We start from the raw sequence: 23625 nt of genomic DNA on the forward strand, positions 1-23625 counted from the left end.
CCACTCAATCATGTCGAGTTTATGCATTTTTTTCCGACTCTTTCTCAGCATAAGATGGAGGAGGAGGACGACGACTCAATGCCTTCTGCTTTAGGACATCACGCTGATTCAGGCCACAGAAACCAGGCCTCCTCTTCCTCACGCAGCAAATATAGCCAGAGCCTTAAGACCCTCATCCCCTTCCGCTTCTTCTCCTCTCAGTCAGTCCTGGTGTCTAATATTATGTCTAATTCCCTCTCAGGCAATAACATAATTCTCCATTCTTGAAACATACTGAATATATTACAAGTATTTTAATTAATGTTAAATCCTCTTTCCTGCCCAGGTCCCATCCTGTTGATGATGCAGGTTTACTGTCTTTCGGAAGCTTCTCCTGGTTGCTACCATTTCTGTGGGCCATGTTCAGCAACAAAAGGGACATCAGTTCTCTTCAATTGTCTCCTTTTGATGTTGCTGATATCTCTGCAAAAAGGTCTTGGGTGCTTCCTGCTGTTTGTTAGCTTACACACAGCCATTTCACACAATTATATTTGTTGTTGAGAAGAATTAAAAAGGTAGCTGTAACCTAGAACTTTAAGAACAGGTTAGATGGTATTAAAGCAATGACAAGAGTACTTAGTGCCACTGCATTCTGTGTGTGTGTGTGTGTGTGTGTGTGTTATAAAGGCTCCGGACACTTTGGGAACAAGAAGTGGCAAAGGTGGGCCTGGAAAAGGCTTCTCTACTTCGAGTGATACTTCGCTTCTTAAGAACTAGGGTGGTGCTGAGTGTCTGTGCTGGTACTCTTGGCATTTTGGCTGCATTTCTTGGTCCAGTGAGTCATCATCTCTATCTTCTCTGCAACATCTGTTTTACCCATTTTAAAGTGTATGTATTTCCAGCATTGTCACATCCCCACCCCCCACCCCTTCCCTCTTCGCAGGCTTTCTTGGTTAATGTGATCCTGCAGTGGATTGAAAAAAAAGAAGCCATATCGTTCTACCACGGCTTTGGGCTTTGTTTGGCTTTGCTCTGCTCAGAGGCCTGTAGATGTTTTTTTCACGGCTTGATGTATGCAGTGGCTATACGCTCAGCAGTCAGAATGAAGGGTGCCTTCTCCAAATTGGCCTTCACTAAGATCATCTCTCTGCGGATGCCGAATGATCTGGTCTTTGGAGAGGTATGGACTCATACATGCTTGTCTGTGCCTTTGTACTTCTGTGCTCTGTGCTTATTTACTTAATATCAAAGACAAAGACAAAATTACCTCTAATAACTCTACAGTCATTTCTGAGGGGTTCACCCTCCCTGTGCAACCATTGCCAATGATTTGCAGTGAACAATGCAAAAAGTCATTTAAATCACGAAAAGTAGGGGTATGTTCCCATGTTACTCTAGCATCACTGTACTTTAGAGAGTGTGAGCTGAAAACAATAACAAATGATTTATGATTTCTCTGTCTCTCTCGCTCTCTCTCTCTCTCTCTCTCTCTCTCTCTCTCTCTCTCTGTCTCTCTGTCTCTCTGTCCAGATGATTAATCTTGTGACCACTGACAGCAACACAATGTACGATGCTGTAGTAAATGGACTGTATCTGTTAGTTTGCCCCACACTCTTCCTAATGTGTCTCATCTATGCCTGCTACATTCTGGGCTACACTGCATTGACTGGTATCGCCATCTACCTCATCGCCATGCTTGCAGAGGTCTGTGCATAATACCTGCTCCTTTAACCAGTTATTTGACACTCATTGATGAGTACACTGAAATGAGCTAAAGTTTCAGTATTATATGACAGGTGTAATGTAAACATTTTGTAGCATTAATGTGACTCAGCATTTTAAGACAGGAAGAGTCCATATAGTCTTGACAACCAGCTATCATCAGACACAATAAACAATATTGACATGATTTATCAAAAAAAAGGACTAATATTGATAAATGTTCATTTTCCGTGCCGCAAAACCATGAAAGAGCAGATCTCTACCTCCGTGTTGCCAAGTGCACAGTTTGCTGAAAAACTCTACGTACTCAGCGCCGACTTTACCCGGCGATTTGCTGACTTCGAAGCCCAGAAATGGAGATGTGGGGTGCTTAGTAATCCGTTTCCATTTGACGTGGACATCAACCAACCTCCAAATGGAGCAGATTGAACTCCAGTGTAGTGACACGCTCAAGTCAAAGTATGACTCTGTTTCCTCGTTTCATCCCGACACAATTCCCCAACTCCGTCCCCAAGCTGCCCAAATGCTCTCTATGTTCGGCAGCACAGATCTCTGTGCATCAGAGTAAAACAGAGTGTAGCAAACTGAGCCTTTCTTTATGCGCTTTTGTCTTGCCTGACCTAGAATAGTTGACTTCTTGGATTTTCATTGAGGGAAATTATTATTGTATTTGTGTTGTTCTGTGAAACAAAGGTTTCCATTGAAAATTAACTTGAAAGGTTACAGATACAGGCATAATTAGATTAGATAAAAATAAGAAACGAATGCCACTGATGTATCTCTTATTCTAAAATCTATTTCGCATACACAATTGTAGTCAATTGTTCAAGAAATATGGAGTCTGAGTCCCAGTTTTTTATTTTGGCCCACTGAGTATTTGAGTTTTGACACCCCTGCTCTAGATCACAGCTGGAGTACAATAAACCAATAAGAGCGTCCTGTGTCTAAAGGTGACCTCTGCCAGGCACAGTTTTTTCCATGGTTACTAAAATTGTAATGTTAATCTTTGTGCCATCAGTTTCTCTTGGTTAGGTCAATTTCTATATCCAGAGGGAAATCTATGGCGCTGTCAGACAACCGTGTGCGCATGATGAATGAGATTCTCACCAGCATCAAACTTATCAAGATGTATGCCTGGGAAGATTATTTTGAAAAGAAGATCACAGGTATGAAATGAAGCACCTGCATGTTTCATGTATCAAACATCATGTCTTCACCTGTACGGATGTTTGTATGTTGTTTCTAAAAACATATAGAATTTATTGTTTGAATATTTGTTATATGTCTGTAATGTAATGGTGTAGTTGTTTGACATATATACTTTTTTTGGTGTAGCAAGCAGGTTCAAATTATTGTGTAGCACTCTTCCTTCCTTCATTATTTACATATCCAAGCAAAATGCAGGATGCAACGAGCAAATGCAGGACCTTAACATGGTTCTGCACTGGAGAAATTAAAGGAGAAATAAATGCAAAAAATACCCCATACCATTATACTGTTATGTGATATTGTCTGTCTCATAGGTATCAGGAAGATGGAGCTGAAAGAATTACAGAAAGATAGTTTTCTACAGAGAGTCAGTGTCTGCCTCGGTGGACTGATCCCCACCTCTGCTACTATCCTCATGTTTGTGGTTCATTCATTACTGGGATTCAAGCTCAGCATCTCTGAGGTGAGTACAATAATTAAGCATCACATAAAACAAGGCACAACAACCTTTGCCTTCACACCTGCTACAATACAGGTGTATTCATGATGGATGCATGAGTCCAGAAACAGTCCTACCTATTCATAAGAGGTTTTAGTGCAGAAAATTGTTGTAAGAAATAGAATTAGAACACTGACTCGGTCTCTCAAACTAATTGTTCAAACAAATGTATTTTGCCGCAAACCTTCCTCTGGGTCATCACATTTTTCAAGGTTTTCTTCTTAATACGTATTTGTCTTTCCTTTATTACATATAAAATAGGTAGAAAACCTTGTGATGTATGTTACACCTGTAAATCTGTGTGAGACTTTCTCTCTGTGTTCCTACCAGGCCTTTACAATCATTGTCATCTTCAACTCCTTGAGAGTCATTCTGGTTTTACTCTCGGTTGAGGTGAAACTCGTGGCTGATTCTCTGGTGTCAATAGCTCGACTGAGGGTAACTCATTCTACTGTCGTCTACTTAACAGGGCATACCTCCACCAGGGGCAAATATTCTTCCAATTATTACTCTGTCTCTCAATCAGTGCGTCCACATGCACCACTGTGTATTTGTCCGCTTCAGGAATTACTGCTGATCCAGAATCCAGCACCCTACGTGGTCCAGCAGAAAGATGGCGAGTCCGCCATAGTGATGGAGAACACCACTCTCTCCTGGACCAAACCACAGAGGCAGCCTGACTTCCCCCACAGCGCAGCAAACGAACTGGACAAAGTGGACGTGCTGTCCCAGAACGAGAGGGCCGAAGCCTTGCCGACCCTGAGAAACATCTCCTTCACATTGCCTAAGGTAATCCATGCCACTGATGAGGCTCGGCAAGATTAGCGGGGTAAAACTTAGGCTAACTAACATTCCCTGTTTGTTCCTCCTGAAGGGTAACCTGCTTGGTGTCTGTGGGAACATCGGCAGTGGGAAGACATCACTTATTTCCAGCATTTTAGAACAGGTTGGATCTCCATTTCGGATGCACACATTGACCTGACCGTTCCTACAGATAAATAGATTTTTAACTGCCATCTAAGGTCTTTTTTTTTTACTCCACATTGGTTACAGTCTGTTTTTTGTTTTTTTTAGATGTACCTTCAGCAGGGCTCCATCACAGCAAATGGAACATTTGCCTATGCTTCCCAGCAGGCGTGGATATTCCATGGAACTGTCCGAGAAAACATCCTGATGGGGCAACCTTTTGACCAGGACAAGTAATGATCACACTGATAACAGAGTCAAACAGAATATCAATAATCTATATTTTTGGGGTGAATGGTTCAGTTGTATTGGAAACCAAAAGGAATACAACACAACATGATCCCTTCTAGCTGTTTTTTCTCCAGTGGCACCGGCTGAAACAAGTACTGTATATTGCCATATTTTTCAGGAAGCTCTTGGATAAATGTTTGACCGATAAATAAATGACTCACAAAGCTTACATATTGCTGCTATGGTTATCTTCATTATGGTTTAGTATTGAATCAGAGACATTGCAAAGTAAAGTGTTATATGACTTAATAAATATTTTTCCATTATAGATACAGTACGTTTGAATTTGGTTAAGTAAGTGCTGGAAATTAGCTCTGCTGATTATTGTGTACGTATTAAATGTCCATTAACATTCTTCATTGTTGTTCTTCAGATATGACAGAGTTGTGGATGCCTGCTGCCTCATAACTGACCTGGATATCCTCCCATATGGCGATCAAACTGAGGTACTACAAAAAAAAAAAACTTTCCTAGAAGTCTGATATATGTGTTGTATTTTGCTCGTGTATTTTGAGATGTGTGGCCAGTGGACTTAGTAAATTTCCTTTTTGACAGATCGGAGAGAGAGGGTTAAATCTGTCAGGGGGGCAGAAGCAAAGGATCAGCCTGGCTAGAGCCGTCTACTCCAATAGAGACATATTTCTTCTTGATGATCCACTATCTGCTGTCGACGCCCACGTAGGGAAACACATCTTTGAGGAATGCATTAAGAAGGCACTTAAGGGGAAATCCATCATACTGGTTACACACCAGCTTCAGGTAGGAGAACACACACTTATTCTTTGCTATTTACCGGATCTTAAAGGGAGAGTTGTCTGTAAGTGCTCTTGTTGGTTTTAATAAAAACACATTTGTACAAGTGAAAATAAAAAATAAAGCAAACCAGAAGATCTTAAATGCAGTCTAATAATTATAATAAAACACCCCACTCAAGTGTGCCACCCAATTACATTTGGTTTTCATTGACACCAAGTTAATCAATCAAACACCCACTATGTGTTGATCTTCAGTGTACACACATAACTGCTGGCGACTCATTGTTGTTATCAGTACCTGGAGTTCTGCGATTCCATTCTGGTTATGGTGGACGGGCAGATTGAAGAGGCAGGAAACCACAAAGACCTGATGAATGCCGATGGACATTATGCGCAGCTCATCAGAAACTGCCAAATGGAACAGTGCACAGTAAGATAAACCATCGTATCTGCAGTACTCATCATTAATCCAATTAGATATTTGGAATGTTTACGTATCTGTAAATAGCTGCTCTCACAATACATGCTCTTACTCACTCATGCTGAATATACTGTAATAATTAACATATTTTCAGTATACATTGCATACATATTTTCCCACTAATGTGCATCGACCAAGCTGTATATTAAGCGTGAGTACTCACTCGTTGACTAGTTGGTAGGTAGGTGAATGGCACCAGGATCCACCGCCTTGTTGATCAGTAACATCACCTGTTGTTCCTCAACAGAATGAAAAGAAGAAGGGGTCAATGCAGGATGCTGCCCAGATGATGGATTGGGAGCTAAAAAATCACAAGGGGATTGACAACCCAGGTGAGAAACTCTAGAAACCCAGGCGGTTTGATATAATTGTCCAATATGGAGGGACAACCATGGAATGATATGCATGTTAAGAAGCACCATAGTCAAGAAAAAAACAAAAACATAAAAGGTCACCTGAGAAATTTAAATGAGTGTAGATAAGACTGGAGCTGATTATAAAGTTGATTACGAAGACACCTAAGAGGTAATGTGTGAAAGAACACGCCGCTGGTGAAAACCATCATGAAGTATTTTGGGGAGAACAATGTTTATTGTAGGATAGGCACAATGTGGCAGTTGGCTGTCTTACTCTAGGCTCATATAAATCTATATGGAACAAACACACTTGTAGTAGAGAAAATATGCCTAAGAAGTAATTATATTAAATCCTTTGTACTGGTGTATCCCAGTATCCCAGTGTTGTGCTTTATTTCACTCTTTGTATGAATACACCCTGACATCTCTAGTAGGTCCATTGTATGTCCAGTTTCCAACCCATTTTCCATTATCTGTGTTTCTTCTCAGCATTTGACATGTCAGATGATGAAGATGAACAAGAGGGAACAACCAACCACACAGGTAAAGTGGTGGTGGTGATCACAAATGTATTAATATTGAAACCAGTATGAGATGACATAACAATGAGCATGTAGTTATACATATACATGAAGAACCATTTGCGGGAGATTGAACACACGCGCTACACCATCGGTTGCCTGCAGCGCCTCCACCCCCAGGCAGATCAATTATTCAATGTTTTTGTTTGCTTCTTTTGATCTTTTTTTTTATCACTGTTTTATAGTCAGGAAGCAGGATTAATCTTGGTATGAATTTATGTAATCATTGTTTTCCTCTCAAGCCTCTAGCAAGCCAGAGGAGCAGCTGGTTGATAGGGAGCACTCAGGAAAAGGTGCAGTGTCCTGGAGAACCTACCATCAGTATTTCAAGGCAGCAGGTTTGACACAAACAGCCCATACACACACACACACACACACACACACACACACAGGCACAAGTCTTTGCAGAATTATACACAAGCTACACACCTTTAACACATGCATCGAGAGGTTGCTGAGGTTCTGTTTTGTTTCTACAGGCTACTTTTACATTTTCTTTACTGCCTTAACTTACATCTTGCTCGCTGGATCCACAGTCTTCACCAACTGGTGGCTCAGCTACTGGCTAAGCAAGGGCCACGGGGTCAGGACCGCATCTCAAGCATACATGCACACTCACACGCACACACACGTCATCTTCCCAGGTTAATGATAGTCACCTGTGTTTTCTCTGAAATATTTCAACCACTTCCAGTTTATTACATCATGCATCACCATCAATAAAAAGCTTGCTTCTGTTTGTCAGGACATCTTGAATCAGCAGCCAAAGCTGAGACTGAAAACAAGTTGTAACAAAAATAAATCATTCGAACCAAACAAATTTGTGACCACAGAAAGTTCCCTTTAGATGTTTTGTGTGTCAAAATCTGACCCTCATTTGTGAAGTTCTAGTCATTTCTATCAGCCTCGTCTCTGTCCAGGTGAAGCTCCATTTCCAGGCAATAATATTGATTGGTGCTTACCAAAGGCTTCATGACGCCACCTCCACAGTGGGCATGAAACACTTGTGTTAGGACAGTCCCCCTGCCCATCCCCCCATTTTCCAGGTGCTACAGCACCACCCAGTGGACAACCTGGTCCCCTTTATCATTCTTGGGTTTAAGTGGTAAAAGCAGCAGCTGGATGTTGTATGATTATATTATACTACATACTGACTGTGCGGTGGATCACAACACATTATTGAAATGATTGAAATGATTAGAAAACACCTGCTTTATGATCAATATATGTTAGACTGACTTAAAAGTATGTTAGCTTAAAATAGAATTACTCCCAAATGCGTTTCACAAATATGAGTTGCATTCTTTTGTCTCTTTGGTGTCATAGTTTCCACTAAGGTCCTCAAATTTCTGTGTTTTGTCCCAGGTTGCGAATGTGACCCATGAAGAGGTCGGCAACATCACACTGAACCCAGATCTGCACTTCTACCAAATGATTTATGGTGTGATGTTGATCATCATCATGGTACTATCCATCACAAAATCCATCCTCTTCACTGTTACTACCTTGCGTGTCGCCTCTAAACTCCACAACTCCCTGTTCAAGAAGGTACTCTAGAATGGCTTCTCTATCCGCCATAGGGTGAGGGAAACACAATGCTTTGGCATGAGCAGACCAGAATTAAGAACAACTATTTAACTATTTAACATATTTAAATGCTGTGATTATCATTCTAACAGTGCATTTTCATTTGAACAAGAGCATGGATGAAAATTCCATAATTCTGTCCAATTTGAAATTATATTATAACAATGAAATGATCATCTTAAAATGTCTTGTTGGTTTTTTAATAAAAGGCAGGACCCACAATATACAGTGACTTTTAGTGAATGTCTGACAGCTTTGTTTCCCCCTCAGATTATAGGCAGTCCCATGAGTTTCTTTGACACCACGCCGACAGGCCGCATCATCAACAGGTTCTCCAAAGATCAAGATGAGGTGGACCGCGTGCTGAACATATACATGGACCCTCTCTGTCAGTATGGTCTAATGGCCTTCTTCAGCATTTTGACAGTTATCGCTGTCTTCCCACCCTTTCTGGCAGTTTATGCTGTTCTGTGCGCCATCCTCGTTCCCGCTATCAGGTTAGTGTGTGTCCACATTCTTCCATGACCAACAGTTCTGTAATGTAAAATATGATGACTCTGTGTTGCCTTTGATTTATTATTTGTCAAAATCTTAAATCATAGATCATAGATTAATAACCTAAACCAAATAACCTCCTGTCCGTCTACATTGTAATTTAGCAGGGAAGAGAGTTACTGTTAAATCTCTTTAGACTTAATGTTGAATGCTTGTTATTGATAGTTCCTTATTATCAGGGGATTTCTTAGAGATTCAATATGTAATAATGTCAGACAGCTGCCAGCAGTGTAGACACATTTGTCCCTTAAGGTCAGACTGTGGTAGTAAAATATGATGGTGATACCCACAGTGATTGGTACAGAAAAATCACTGGATGAGCAATGGATCTTGATTGTTGTACAGCCAGACAAGTACATTTCCATCACTTGTCTTGACCCCTCACATGACAGAAAGGATGAGGAGATGATGAAAGAGGCGGTCAGTCACATTTACCAGTGAGTTTATGAATGTCTGTGTTCACTGATCGAGGATATCAATTGTGTTTTGCCGGCAGAATGGCTAAGAGAAGCTTGCGTAGATTGAAAAGGATGGAGAGCATCAGTCGATCTCCCTGCATCTCCCTCACCACCTCCACCCTGCAGGGTCACAGCACCATTCATGCTTACAACACGAGAGAGAGCCACATCAAACAGTAAGACACCAGACCTACAAATAAACATTTGTGACTTATTTTCAAAAAGATTTTTCATGTAGCATATGGCTTGATCAACACAATTTTGTGTATGCCGACTATGATATTATAACATTATTGATCTCATTTTATGTGTTTTGTTGCCAGATAAAGCCAGGTTGCCAGTGTGCCCTCCTCTTAGTCTGTACACTTTCTGTTTGGCCCCATATTTGGCTTCCTTGATTCCTCAGACAGACGCCTCTTTTTTACTTGTTTTCCCAAATGCCAAAATGTAACAACCTGTGACTTACTTGAATCATCCAATGGATCAGTTGCAAGGTCTAAGATGTTTTCATGTCTGGGTGACCTCTGGCTGTGCTGTGTTCACTGAGCCTGACTTGTCCTGTCTCATTTTGTAGGTTCACATACCTGAATGACACCCACTCAAATCACCTCTTCCTGTTTACCTGCTCTTCACGTTGGCTCTCCATCTGCCTGGAAAACCTTGTGATTATGTCAGGCTTTGGTCTTTGCTTATTTTTAGTGTTTGTCCCTGATAGTGTCATCCATTCAGCCACGAAAGGTCTGGCCCTGTCCTGCGCCATACAGGTAAAGGTGGATATTATATAAACAAATATCTGACTTATTTTTTACATGTCGCATGTCGCAAACACCTGCAAAATGTGTGTGTGTGTGTGTGTGTGTGTGTGTGTGTGTGTGTGTGTGTGTGTGGTGTTGTGTTGGCCAGTTGACAGGCATGTTTCAGTATGTAATATATACATCGTCAGAGGTGGAGGCAAGGTTCAACTCAGTGGAGCGACAACTAGAATACATCCAGGTGAGCCTCAGAATAGTTCTGGCAGCATGTTTACTAACGTCTGTCTATCCATCCTTCTAGTCATTTGCTTACACTGCCTGGATTTCCATGACAACAAAGCAATCGTAAGTGCCCAGTGTGGTGAACGATGTGGTCCCTCAATTGTGAATGGGGTCTCATCCCTGTCATGTCTATAGTGTACCTGCAAAGGGAGGCACCTGGAGGACAGCACGGCTGACATGAGGACTTCCACTTTGTTGTCTTCACTCTATTGCCAGAGCTTTTGTTCTGAGACATTGTAAATGTTCAGCCTGCACTTTCAAAATGCCCAAACTGTGGCATCTCAGAAAGCTTTTCAGTGTTTCAAGCAGGGACTGCAAAATTTTTATCTGCGAGCAAATTTCTTCAACAATGACACACATTTTCGAATGCTTCCATGGCAGTATGATTTATTGCTAATTCTGGTTATTAATCATTTTTTTTCTCCATACTGTGATGAGCATTGTGAAAGTTCATATGGCTATTTTTGTTGCATCTTTCGTTTTGGCTGGGCCAGATGTTTCACATTTTAATTGCTTGAACATAATGAGAATCACCAAGAGGACCAAGCATCTTCAATATGCACTTTATCCGTTCTGTCATTACACACAAGTCCCTCCCCTCCCTCACTGTGTTTGCTCTTTCTTGTGCACAGAACAGTAAGTCTGAGGCCCCCAGCAAAATAAAGGAGGTTCAAATCTCGGAGAATTGGCCACAACAAGGAAATATCACCTTTGTGAACTACAAAATGAGGTACAGGATGAATATGCCCATCGTCCTCAATAATCTCAACATTAACATCAGAGCTGGAGAGAAGCTGGGCATCGTGGGAAGGACAGGCTCCGGTAAGACCCTGAGTCCAATGGGACCCTTAGCTGGGTGTTAATACTGTGGTGCATCCAGATAAGCTAGATACAGAAATAGAAAATGTTCACTACTAATCCGAGCGTACACATGAGGCATATAGTGAGCAAGCATCTAACTATCCATCAATTGTCAATATTTATCACTTTCTGTATCAATGCAATTATGTAAATGAAATCATTCTAGATGAATTATAATTGGGGTGTTGTAAGTGAATTCTACTACTCTGTAGGCAAGTCCTCTCTGGGTGTGGCCCTTTTCAGGCTGGTGGAGCCTGCCTCAGGGACCATCCTGATAGATGGAGTGGACATTACAGCCATTGGCCTGCAGGAACTACGCAGCAAATTGTCCATCATCCCTCAGGACCCTGTGTTGTTCTTCGGCACAGTCAGGTAACACGACAGCCACGTAGCCATACTGTAAGGGATATATCATTGAAATGTATGTGAGAATTAGGAACAAGACATGCAGCTTAATCAGGAACAAATGAGGTACAGAAATTATAGCAAAGTTCAAACAGCTTGATTGTTACGGAAATCGGCTTGGTTTCCCTCTCATCCAAAGAGGCGCTAGATCCATCCACCTGTCGTGTAATCACACTCTGGGTGGACTGCGAAAGGTCAGGGAGCAGAAAATCATCTGTGCTCTGGTTTGTGTGTTTCCCTTCAGATACAACCTCGACCCCTTTGATAACTATAGCGATGAGGACCTCTGGGCAGTGCTGGAGAAGACCTACTTGAAGGACACGGTTGGTTCCCACTAAAGCATAAAACTCAGAGGAGTCCACGCCTGCCAGTATATGCATCACTTCCTACTCATTCTGCTGCTACAGAATCGGACAGGTTGAAACTCTTACAAGCCCTATGTGTATCCTTAGATCTCCAAGCTGAACAAGCAGCTACAGGCAGAGGTGCTGGTGAACGGAGAGAACTTCTCTGTCGGAGAGAGACAGCTGATTTGCATGGCGAGAGCGCTTCTGCGAAATTCCAAGGTCAGTCCATATGTCATAAATGTGCATCTGGATGTTTCTTAATATTGTAGTTTGAGTCGGTTTCCACAGAAATAGATTTTTGCACGCACGCACGCACGCACGCACGCACGCACGCACGCACGCACGCACGCACGCACACACGAGGCACAAAGCCTGTAACAACCCCCCACAAACACCCTACCAACCATGAGAGCAGCCCAAATACCATTTAGTTCAGTAGAACTATGGTTAATAAGTACTGTAAGTTCTGGTACAATTATTTTTCCAGGCGTACAGTACATCTGATCAGAGAAACATGTATAGCAGACAAAAGTTGTTGTGTGAAATAACAACCACAAGATGGTGTGTATGAGCTAAGTGCAGACGAACTGAACTGGATACAAGACCCCAAACATTATCAGCTTCTCCTTACAATCTTTCCGTCAGTAAGTGCATTTTCTAGTTGCTCACATGATGTTCTACTTAAATGGTGTTGCTTGCACACATTGAGGTGACACAGCTGAGGCTCATGTGCACTGAGCCAACGTTTGACACACTGCTGTGTTAGTCTGAACAGTGTACAACTCTCCTGCATTCCAAACGCTGCTTTTCACCACCCCAGTGTCCCTTTTGCTCAACAGATCATTGTGATGGATGAGGTAACAGCATCCATTGACGCAGAGACAGACTCTCTGATCCAGAAAACCGTTGTAGAGGCTTTCAAGGACTGTACCGTACTCACCATTGCCCACCGTATCCAGACTATACTGCACACAGATCGCATTCTGGTCATGGACAAAGGAGAGGTAACAAACATACACACAGAACACATGTCGACCCAATCCTGATGCCATTCTGACACTATGTGTTGTATCTGACAGGCAGCAGAGTTTGAATCTCCAGATGTGTTGAGGCAAAGGCCAGACTCCCTGTTCTCATCACTGCTGGCTGCTTCAAACACCATCAGCACCTGAGCCATGCCACCATGGCAACACAAAACACACCATAGCATCTCCAAATATGAATTACCGTAGTGGAATACAAGTGACGCAGAGCCAGATCTTTATCATGGTATCATTTGTCTGTAAGTGTTGAGCTGGGCAGCATAACAAAGACACTGGAAATAAACTGCATTCACCTCATTTGAACAATAACATAATGTGAATAACGTGACCATATGTATTCATTTCTATTCCTCTAGTGTCCTTTGCTGCATGTTTTTCAGCTGTTGAGTAAATGTCTCTGTACTTCAGCAACAAAATGTGTTCAGTGTTCTATTATTCTATTATGAGCTTTTGGTAATCAATGCAAAATAACAAAGGGTTATCAATGACAGTGAACCCAGAAAAGTACTCAAAAGGTTTATTTTCAGTTTACAGATTCACTTAAATGTTAGCATACAACAAACGTAACGACATAACATACGGAAACGTAACGTAACGTAAATAACTGAAATTACCACACGTCAACTCTAGGGGGCGGGGCTAAACCTCTAGCTGCTCTAAAAATAGCGGGCGGGGACCTGTGTGTGTGTGTGTGTGTGTGTATGTATGTATGTGCGTGCGTGTGTGTGTTTTTGTGGGGGGAGAGGGGAGGGGAGGGAGGGAGGGGGGCGTGTGTGCTTGTGTGCTTGTGTGCCTGTGTGCCTGTGTGTCTGCTGGAGACGCTGATAAAAACAGGAAAGTATGTATTGACGGGAGCTTTGACAGCACATAGAGGTAAGCGGAGTAAACACACGTGTCTTTTTTTAATCTGGCAGATATTTTACAATGTGTGTGTGTGTGTGTATGTGTGTTTCTGTTTGTTTACACACTGACTGGGACTTTACGTTGTACGTTACACGTCTTGTTTCGATGTTCGCAAAGTGTAACTTAGACATTTTTTGTTACAGCGGGGACATTGAAAGCAAATACTAGTAGAACCTTATCGTTGTAGAAACGTGTTTACCAGCCTGTCAAACACTTTGACGAGTTATTATGATTTTAGGGTTAAGCTGACATGTGCCTGCGCGCGTGTTTGTGTGTGCGTGTGTGCCTGCGCGTGTGTGTGTGTGTGTGAACCCGCCAGTCCATGATGCATTCAACTTAAAGTTAACTCACGTTAAGTGTTTGTCTCAGGAGTTGTTGCAGAGCGAATCAGAGCTAAATGAATCGTGAAGTGAAACGCGACTCCAGCTTGCTTCTCATTGAGTCCATGTCCATTGAATGTGTGTATTAAGTTTGCTCATGCTGTACCTTAGCCATAATAATGTGATTATGATGATGCCATAATATGTCAGGCAGTGTTTTGGTACATTTCTCCCCCGTAGTGGCCAGAATTCATTCTATGCTCCAACTCCAGCATTTTTTGAAGTAAAGGAATCCTATTATAGGACCAAGTAAGAATGGAGGAGAGTTGTTGAGAGAGAAACAATCTGTGGAGTTGGGACTCTTGTTTGTGAAAAGGGTCAGGTGGCAACATCACGTGACACAGAGGTCTTCTATACTTCCCCTTGGCAGACTGTTGAGGATCAAGGGCCCAAATTGGATTGTCCAACTGGGAGAGAAGAGAGGTGGATAGGTCAGGTACCAAATGTGTGTGTGTGTCAAGCAATGGCTTTAATGCTTCACAATCAATGTAGAGTATGTAATGAAGGTTTGAGATTTGCCTTTACTGCATTATTGAGTTGCACATTTGCCTGAGAATGGCTCGTCAGTGATGTCAGGGCCTGTTGGAGATGTACAGTAGCGGGTGTATCTCATGGGCTCGCTTGTAGTAGGCTTGATTTCGGCCTCAACCTCATTCAAACGATGAGAACAGAACAAAGAACGGTGCTGCAAAATGTCAAACGTTGTGCTTTTGTTCTCTCAGACTGGCTGCAGGCAGGCGGCTTGTTACGATGTGTTTACGGCTGTGTTGTTATTGATCACATGGGAAGGTCATGAATTCCAATACGCAGTAGTAATAATGCTATTGTCCACTATGATTCAATCATTGTTGGTCCCATTTGTAAAACTGTGAAACTGGAAAAGGCTCCTCCATTTTACCTCCGAAGCAAGAATTCAACCAGCAAAAACACCAAATTAGGTTTACGGTCAAACTTGATCGGTGTGTGTGTGTGTGTGTGTGTGTGTGTGTGTGTGTGTGTGTGTGTGTGTCTGTGTAAATGTCTATTCCTCAGATGACCAACCATCATAGATCATGGAAGCTGTGTGAATTTCTCTCCTAGACATTGGAGTGTCTGGTAAAACAACACACAGTCCTTCTTTGCCTCTCCTCCTCCTCCTCTTCATCTTCATATTTCATGAGCCTGGTGAGCAGCACGCGGCATCACCTTCAATTATCTCCCCTGTCAGCCGAGGGACGGCGACTGTCTGCTGGCTTTAGTGATTACAGGCTTCAGGGGACAGGTAATCAGGTCACACCGGTTACACTGCCACCGCGTCGGCCCGCTGAGACCACGCAGAGCAGATGCGCCATGATAGGACGACTCTGCCCCGACTCTGCCCCGCCCACGCCATGTCACGCTGATTCCCTTCTTCTCTAGCTGAATTCGGTGAAGTGGTGTTTCCTTTTTTTGTGTGGCTTATGTTAAACGTGTATACACTCGTGGAAGGAAAGATAGTAAATAAGCGGATAAGCGTGACATGTCTGTGCTTTGGAAACCAGTGGAAGCCTGGGTTGAGATGTTGCTGATGATTGGCTCCATAGTGTGTATCAGTGACTCAGCAAATACTTGGCACAGCACGGAAATTTTCCAGCTTTTCACTTTCTGGCCCGTGTTCTGGAACAAAGACTCCCCACCCATTCCTAAGCACTCATCCAGAACCTTCAGGACACTCGTAAAATCCTCTGTCCACACACACACACACAGACACACACACAGAGCACCTAGTGGCATTTTCAATGGATGAGTGATGAGTAATGTTGCACTTGAGTCCATTTCCAAGATTTAACGCTGCAAGTTTATCAAGTTGGCATCACACCTAAGCAGATCCAGACTTCAGTGTTCGTCTCTACAGTCAGCAAGCGAGCACGCAACGGCAGCACGGCAGGCGGACACACACACGAGCCATCATCCTGTGCATGGTGGGCACACTTACATTCACATCATGTTCTGATTACCGTAAATCAGATAAAAGCAAATGTCTCAAGTGTTTACACTCTTATGAGGAACATAAGTGGATCGCCATCTCTTGTCGTCTCCATATTCAGACATCGTACACAGGCGTGTGTTGCCAGATGTTTTTTGGTGTTTTCTTGCTTGTGTTGATGCGTTTGATAAGTTTACTGGGCTAATTAGTATGGTTTAGTGGTCATAAACACACCCAGTAAACTATTAACAATGTAGAGCGTTCAGGCGTCCGTCTGACAAAATGAAACAGGACAACAAAGTTATTTGGAGGTTTGATTTTGTACCATAAGAAGGAGAATCAGAACTTTATCTTGGCTAGATATCCCAGACCAGAGTGGCAATATACGAATTAGAATAAATAAAGAAGATTACAGTCTAATCCTCTCCCCGATTTACAAGGTGATCTCATTTAACAACAGGTAAGAGGGCAGCGTTTGTTAATGGACGCCTGGCTGTCGGGGTGAAACCTGTGAGCAGTTACTCGTCACTCTTCACCCACTGGTCCACCTTGTGCAGCAGCAGTGTGGAGTCCATGTTTTCCCAGTGGCGTTTCCTCCCCCCTCCTAGTTTCCCTAATGATAGAATATTTGGAGCCTTGCGGTGAACAGAAATAGCAACACTTCTGACAGACAAGCTTCTCTTTTTGCGCCACACGCCGACGACATAGAGACTACACTGTGTGTGTGTGTGTGTGATTAACTGGGAGCCTATTTCGACCCAGTCACTCCCCCTGACTGACTGGGTCTCTGGATTTACGCTCCTCCAGCAGGCCCGTGGCTGATCTCCTCCTCTCCTCCTCTGTGGACCAACACACTCCTTTATCTTTATTCTTACATTTTGTGTCTGATATGGTTGTCATGGTTCTTATATGTTCGCAGATGTTGGTGTGTGTGTGTGTGTGTGTGTGTGTGTGTGTGTGATGACTTTGTTGGAGAAGTGTTTTGAAGAAGTAGGCGAGCCAAAGCAGAACGCTGATACTTCATCTATAGCGGCTCAAATCCACAGAATCAGACTCCTCTATACTGTTTTAAATACTTAAATACTGTACACACATAAATGTATAAATGTTCATCCTCGGTCCACAGCAGCTGCACGTGTCTTCGAGGCCCGGTTACACTTACCAAACGTCCTGCCTCTGCCTCTGAGCAGGTAGTCGACTGCTGGCACCCGAACGTTGCAGGATGCTGACGAAAGACGAAAGATGTAATGGGGTTTTGTCCCCATCCTCAATGTGGCCTCTGCAGTGTTTCCCCCGGTGTAGTGAACTATCAGGCGTGTACCGTCTGACTCTAGACTGGAAGACATGGAAGCCGATTTCATGAAAGAATAAACCTGTCCTTCAAACTGCAGATGTTTGGCTGCTTTGGCTGATTTCACCCCCCCGACCTCCCCCATTATAAAAAAGAAACATCTAAACTCTCTGTTTTCTCTCGGACTCTGTTCTGCTGCGCTCTGAATGGTAAAGGAATTCCTCTGTATTTGCCAGAAAGGGAACATTTGCAGGTAATAACTTCAAGCTTATGGTGGAGTCGTGTCCTCTTCTCCTACACTGTGATTTGGTCGCGTCTTTGTTCTCTTTGGACGGGGATGACTGGTGCCTTAAGATCATAAATTACTCCTCTCCTCTCCTCTCCCTGCACACTCCTCCCTGCGTGGGGTCGCCCCGGTAATCGGAGTCCTTCCAAACCAGCCAAACCTCTGGCTGCCGGCCGTCCAACCGCGGGGCCACACAGCCGCACGTTTGATGCTAAATTCGCCGCAGAGGGGCTCAGAAATTACACTCAATAAATACAGAAATCAAATAAAACGATTTGCAAATATTAGCCCTTCAATCTGCTTCCCCCTAGTCGTATAAACCTTCCCTTTGTTCCTAGCAGTAAATAGGTTTCCCTCGGCCGTGCCAACCTAAACTGTGCGTCGGGTCAGTGGCGGTGTGGCTCGGCTTAATTAAACTCAGAGTCGATTTGCAGAGCCGGGATCCAGACCTGAGAGGGGTTTGGGTCCTGACACGGTTCTTAACAGTGCCAGCACATCGTTAATGCGAGCCTCACATGAAGCCTCTCTCACTCGGCGCCGAGACAAGAACTGGAGTCCGACCGCCGCATCGACACGCTCAGCTTACCCAACTTGCAGCACGTGGTTGACTCATTGATCTCGCGCAGTTACCCCCGAATTGCTGCAAAAATAAATATCTCCTCCTATTCACGTCAGGGTTTCTTAATCAACAACTGTTTAAAGTTTACAGTTTAGGATCTCTCAGGCACACTTATAATATAATCATTTCTAATCTGGGCCTTACTCAGATTGATGTACAGGATCAATAGAGGAGTGCAGGAACAAGTCAAATCTGTGAACTCCTCTTGTCCCACACATTATACTGACTTGAAAAAGAATTTATAATATCAATGATATCTACTGCAAAATGTGTGTGTTCGCAAAGTAATCACATAGAGCGAGAGAGAGAGAGAGAGATGGGGGTGGGGGGTGTGTAAGATGGTTGGGGGACCCTGGGATCGCCTGGAGGATGGAGGCCTCACATCTACTTGCCGTCGCCTCTTAACATTAAAAGGAAGATTCCACTTTGCTGAAAGCGTCGAATTTCAATGAGAGGAGGAACAAACAAGAAAATGTGGAAGAATTCATTATAATTTCATTTAGTAGATCAAAGGACTGGACCCAGGCTACACTTCAACTCATCTGTGTGTGTGTGTGTGTGTGCGTGCACGTGTGTGCGTGTGCGTGCACGTGTGTGTAATTGGAGAGTCACTAAAGACGTCTCCATTGCTTCGCCGTCATACGTGTCCGAGGCTCCTTCAGGTCACGTCGAGGGCTGCAGGTCCTTGTCAGTAAAAATGAGGAATTGTTTGGTTGATAGAATATTTATATTTCCTCCCTCCAGAGCGGTAAAGTCACAGTTATACCTTCCATTCCACTCATTTATCATAACTGACTGCAAACCAAACCACAAGGTATTTTAGTCTCTGCTGGCTCTATTTTCACCAGAGCAGCGGTGTGTTCAATGGCACAGGCTAAAACAACAACAAGCCTTTTTCCAATTTTTGAGCCCCAAACCCCTAAAAGATGAAACTTGTCAGAGGTTTTCTGTGTCCAAATCGACAGAGTGATGGATTTGAACACTGGATGTACTTTCATTTAGGCCGACTGGTTAAAGGCTTCTAATATTTGCTGGTCTTTCCAAAATAGGTATTAGGAATCCTATCTGATCTGCTTCACCCCATCCGTAGATGTATTTTCATTGTAATTGATTTTATTCATTGATTTTTGCTGCCATTTCCAGTGTTTTCATCAGACTTGTGAGCCCTGGAAGCCGTGAGGTCTCCAAGTTGTTTTTAGGCCTATTAGTGGTGTTTAGAAGTGATATAATGGAATATAATATCAACAATATATCCTGTAAGAGTCAAAAACAAGACAAACTATCACGAGGAAAGCTCTGTAGTTTAAAGAGTCATATTTGTACTTGGCATTGTCAAATCTGGACTGTCTGTGCTGGAAGCTCAGTCCCCTTTACGACTGAGCCTCAGCGAGTCTGGCAACATTTCTGCAGAAACATTATAGGAAAGGACTGTCAACATCGCTCAACTTGGCCGATATCTTTGCTGTCTCTCCTCAGCTTTCTCTCCCAGGAGCTGTTGGATTTAGAAGTAGAATTTTTCCTGGGGACCTATTTTCAAAACGATCGCCGTAGAGAGTTAAGATTCACACCCGCAGTGATGTGTGTGAGCACTCGATGTCCAGGTCATGCACCGCAGGATGTTAACAGAGGCTTGAGAAGTCGTCTTCAAAATTGGAGGGTAGTCTCAGAGTCTAACAGGGAATTAGTTTGGGGGACCTAGATGTGCAAAAGTTTGGAATTAAACTTACATTTCTGTGTGTGTGCGTGTGCGTGTGCGTGTGCGTGTGTGTGTGTGTATGTGTGTGTGTTAAAGTTCAGCACTCGACAAATGAGTGTTTTTATGCAAAGAACAGAGGGGAGATTTTTATTTTACAGAGCAGCTTGTGTTTCGATCTGTTCACGCCATGACATCAGCATCTCTTTTGAGACAGGAACATTTTTTATCCCGCTACCACTGTCATAAAAGCAACACAATAATGAAATGACATCACAGCGGTCCAGTAATTAAATGAGCAGACCGCCATCGCAGAGTTTTACTAGCTGTGTACAAGAGAAAACTGTGCAGTCAGTGAACTCACACAGAGGCTCAGAGGTGAATTGTTCCTGTGTGTTTATTTTCAGAATCCACACGGACACACTCACAAACGCAAAGAACCTCGGGGAAGAGGGACGCCACCACACCACCATCTCCTTTTGATAGCTGAATATCAAACACAACGTCTGAGCCGACCGCTTAAAGCCCCTAATCTGTTTGACTTTTTGCCTGGTGCGAGGCTGTTTGTGGATGGAGATGAGTTCAATCATTACATTTCAGTACCAAACTCATTAGCTCAGTGACCTGCGAGGCAGCAAAGGGGCTGCGTCGATACTGAAGCTGCCCGATGCCAGAGGTTCACCCGTCTGAGGCCCGGTGATGAATTAATCACAGTGAATCACCAGACACAGCAGCAGCAGCGCCTCACTTCATTTGTTCCACATCTAGCTGTGAAACCCATGTTCATGTCCAGAGGCTGACCGATGCTTATTCGGGCACGTAACTCTGAAAAGGCCTGGACATATAGAGATTACAACTATTGTCAAGCTATCATGGAATTGGTGCATTTTTTTTTTTTTAAATGAATCTGCAAAAATATCCCTAAATGTCACAATGTTACAATCTGGACAGACCGAAATGCAACTGTCAGAGCGCTGCAGCTCGTCTGACTCTGCTCAGGGAAATTTAATTATGTTTCCCCCCACTTCTGGAACCAAAACTAAGACCTTAAGTGTCATTTGGAAGCTTTACACACAGACTCATTTTGTAGCTGTCGTTGCTGGTTGTAAAGTCTTTATGATTGCTTGTTGTGAGTTTTGTGCATCGCACCGGAACATCGTCTGCCACGCTGGATCCCTCAAGTAGACGCTGCTCAATACTGTTTTTACATAAATTGTCATTCGCTTTCCTGACATCAAAGGAAGAGTATTGAGCAGTGAGCGTGTGTGTGTCGGAGGGGTGACACACTGAGCTCTACTGGAAACAGGGTGGTGTTAAACACTGCAGCCAGTAAACAAGCTCGGGGTCTCACTCCGCCTCCCTCGGACAGCAGGTCCACCACAGAGCTGTTTACCATGTATGACTTCCCACACAAACTTTTCTAAAAACTCCCTTTCTACGGACTTCAAAGCACGTCCAGGCTTGCCGCAGGCGAAGAAAATAATCTTCTATCAGTCTGCATCGGGCTGCCTCAAGCCAGAAAGCTGCTCTCCTGCTGCCGACGAATAAGATGCAGATACAGCAGCGAGAGGAAGAAGGGGGAGGTTGAGCAAAAATAAAAAAGGAAGAAGAGGAGAGCAAAGCTGCAGGGAAGGTAAAGATACAAGGAATGTAATCTGTTACAGAGTCGACGATGAAACAGAAACTCTTTGATCTTCCAAGCAAATGGCCGTAAATCTCGCCATAACTGTTTGCTGCGTCTACCTGGAGCGACGCCATCATCTACCAAAACCAGAATAATCTCCACTCCTGGGCTTCTATCTGAGACAGTGCTGCTCTGTGTGTAGCAGCAGATCGGGGAGCTGCTGGTGGTGGAGCCTGCTGAGTGGCATCAGCGTGAAGCCTCATTGATCCGCCGAAGTGACTTTAGCAGGGGTCACAGTGGGGTCTACGCAATTTAGAGATGAACCTATGGTATTTAACGAGGAGGAGGGATGAAAGGTTCTCCAATTACTCTGCATCGCTTTGTAGTCTTTGTAGAACTGACATAACAAACCGGCACAAGCACTGACTCTGTTAATGTCTCGGGTGAAGCGACGATACAAAGATGCTTTAGGTGTTATGAAATGTAGTCATTTAGTTTTTCTAGTGTGTTTTCCAAGACGCTGGTTGGAAACTAAGCAAGGAGTTGCTCCTATGTGATGTAAACGGAGCGACTGACGTGTTTGTTAGTGGTTGATGGCCGAGCGCAGAGGGAACAGAATGAATTCTCTGTGTCGTCTGTGTTCAGAAATGTGTGTGTAGCTAAATGTTTCCCAGTGATTTGTTGTGTCAAACAGAAGCGATATCTGACCCTTTGACCTCGTGATTACCGGTCACTTGTGTAGGAATTGATGCTTTTTGTACTTTAACAGTGAGCGTAAGTCAATCTAGAGAGGAATTTGAATGCTCAGCTACAAGACTAACATGGAAATCATTTGAACCGTTAAAGGTAGATCGCCTTATATTGTGAGCGAGCTGACGGTTTGTATTGTTAACGTGTTGGCAGACTCATTCCAAAACATTTGGAGTAATTGGTATGTTAATCATTTGAGGGGAAGACGGCCGGTTGAACCTTTATTAAACAGGGAAGCCTGCACAGAAAACCTCCCAGTTAATCAGCAACACCCTGTTTCATATAACTCCCTGAAACTTCACACACCTCACATTCCTCAGCTTCACTGGGAAATAACAAACACACTCAGTCTGTGGTGACAGTAGACAGATAGTAGTTTGGGGTTTAACATGGAACGCTATTAAGACAATTTATGATTTCATTAGACGTTACATCAAATATTCATGAATCATTCTTTATCACCTCCACCAAGGAGCTTAAGTGTGTGTGAAGCCATGCATTCATGCCAGGAAAACATTTTACGGTTTTTTAACTTAAGGATTATATTTCCCTTTGCCCTAAAAAAAATTTTAAATCAAAAATAATGTTAAAAAAAGCTATTATTTAAATTATTTCATCATTTTTATCAGAGAAAAAGCAGAAATCGATACCCGCTCATGCCGAGTGGAGTTAGATGAAATCCCTTTATTCACTCAAATGAACTTAAGTGACATTCAAGGCCTGACAAATAAGCAATCCGGCGCAATCCAACCCCTGCAAAAGTGTGTTCCTCACCCTCACAAAGCGCCGTCACGCTGCTGAAGAGCCGCAGGAATTGGATTTCACGGGCGAGATAAAGAGGAGAGTGTTTGTCTGTAGGGTTTGCTCTGGGGGTTTAGCACGTCTTGCTTAGGAAACGTCCAGAGGGGGGGAGATGCTTTCTGGAGAGTCAAAGAGGAGCTCTGAAAAGGGCACAGTAAGTGTACATAAAAAAAATGAAATAAGACAAAAATCCAAAACCTACAG

General features: G+C 43.2%; 2 protein-coding genes across 3 annotated transcripts in view; both read left to right on the forward strand.

Annotated features, from left to right (window-relative positions):
- The first annotated feature begins 54 nt into the window (after positions 1–54).
- abcc12 (ATP-binding cassette, sub-family C (CFTR/MRP), member 12) lies at positions 55–13509 on the forward strand. Its single transcript, XM_076155307.1, has 30 exons — positions 55–200; positions 326–472; positions 667–814; positions 923–1159; positions 1510–1683; positions 2720–2867; positions 3225–3373; positions 3740–3847; positions 3974–4105; positions 4148–4198; positions 4284–4355; positions 4484–4608; positions 5040–5112; positions 5222–5425; positions 5717–5851; positions 6150–6234; positions 6748–6801; positions 7082–7160; positions 7299–7422; positions 8205–8387; positions 8697–8923; positions 9478–9615; positions 10014–10203; positions 10343–10432; positions 11106–11295; positions 11547–11706; positions 11984–12062; positions 12192–12305; positions 12926–13090; positions 13166–13509. Exons 1-30 carry the CDS (start codon positions 55–57, stop codon positions 13256–13258), a joined length of 4020 nt encoding a protein of 1339 aa, XP_076011422.1. The 3' UTR covers positions 13259–13509.
- A 392-nt stretch (positions 13510–13901) lies between these two features.
- LOC143004950 (myocyte-specific enhancer factor 2A-like) overlaps positions 13902–23625 on the forward strand; it is a 30072-nt gene continuing 20348 nt past the window's right edge. Inside the window, exon 1 of one of the 2 annotated variants that reach the window (XM_076156139.1) lies at positions 13902–14002. The gene's annotated coding sequence lies outside the window, so the exon portion shown is untranslated. Of the gene's footprint in view, positions 14003–21326; positions 21880–23625 lie in introns of those variants that run through there. The other variant, XM_076156142.1, reaches the window with a different exon arrangement.

This window comes from Genypterus blacodes, unplaced genomic scaffold (assembly GCF_046128005.1).
Source record: "Genypterus blacodes isolate CSIRO-AG114 ecotype Tasmania unplaced genomic scaffold, CSIRO-AGI_Gbla_v1 ptg000067l_1, whole genome shotgun sequence".
NCBI lineage: Eukaryota > Metazoa > Chordata > Actinopteri > Ophidiiformes > Ophidiidae > Genypterus > Genypterus blacodes.

Excerpts from the sequence above, each read along its gene's own strand:
- abcc12 (XM_076155307.1), top strand. The coding sequence starts at position 55 with ATGGAGGAGGAGGACGACGACTCAATGCCTTCTGCTTTAGGACATCAC. Across the intron at positions 473-666 it reads GCTGATATCTCTGCAAAAAG|GCTCCGGACACTTTGGGAAC; the intron begins GTCTTGGGTGCT and ends TGTGTTATAAAG. Across the intron at positions 7,423-8,204 it reads GGCTAAGCAAGGGCCACGGG|GTTGCGAATGTGACCCATGA; the intron begins GTCAGGACCGCA and ends GTTTTGTCCCAG.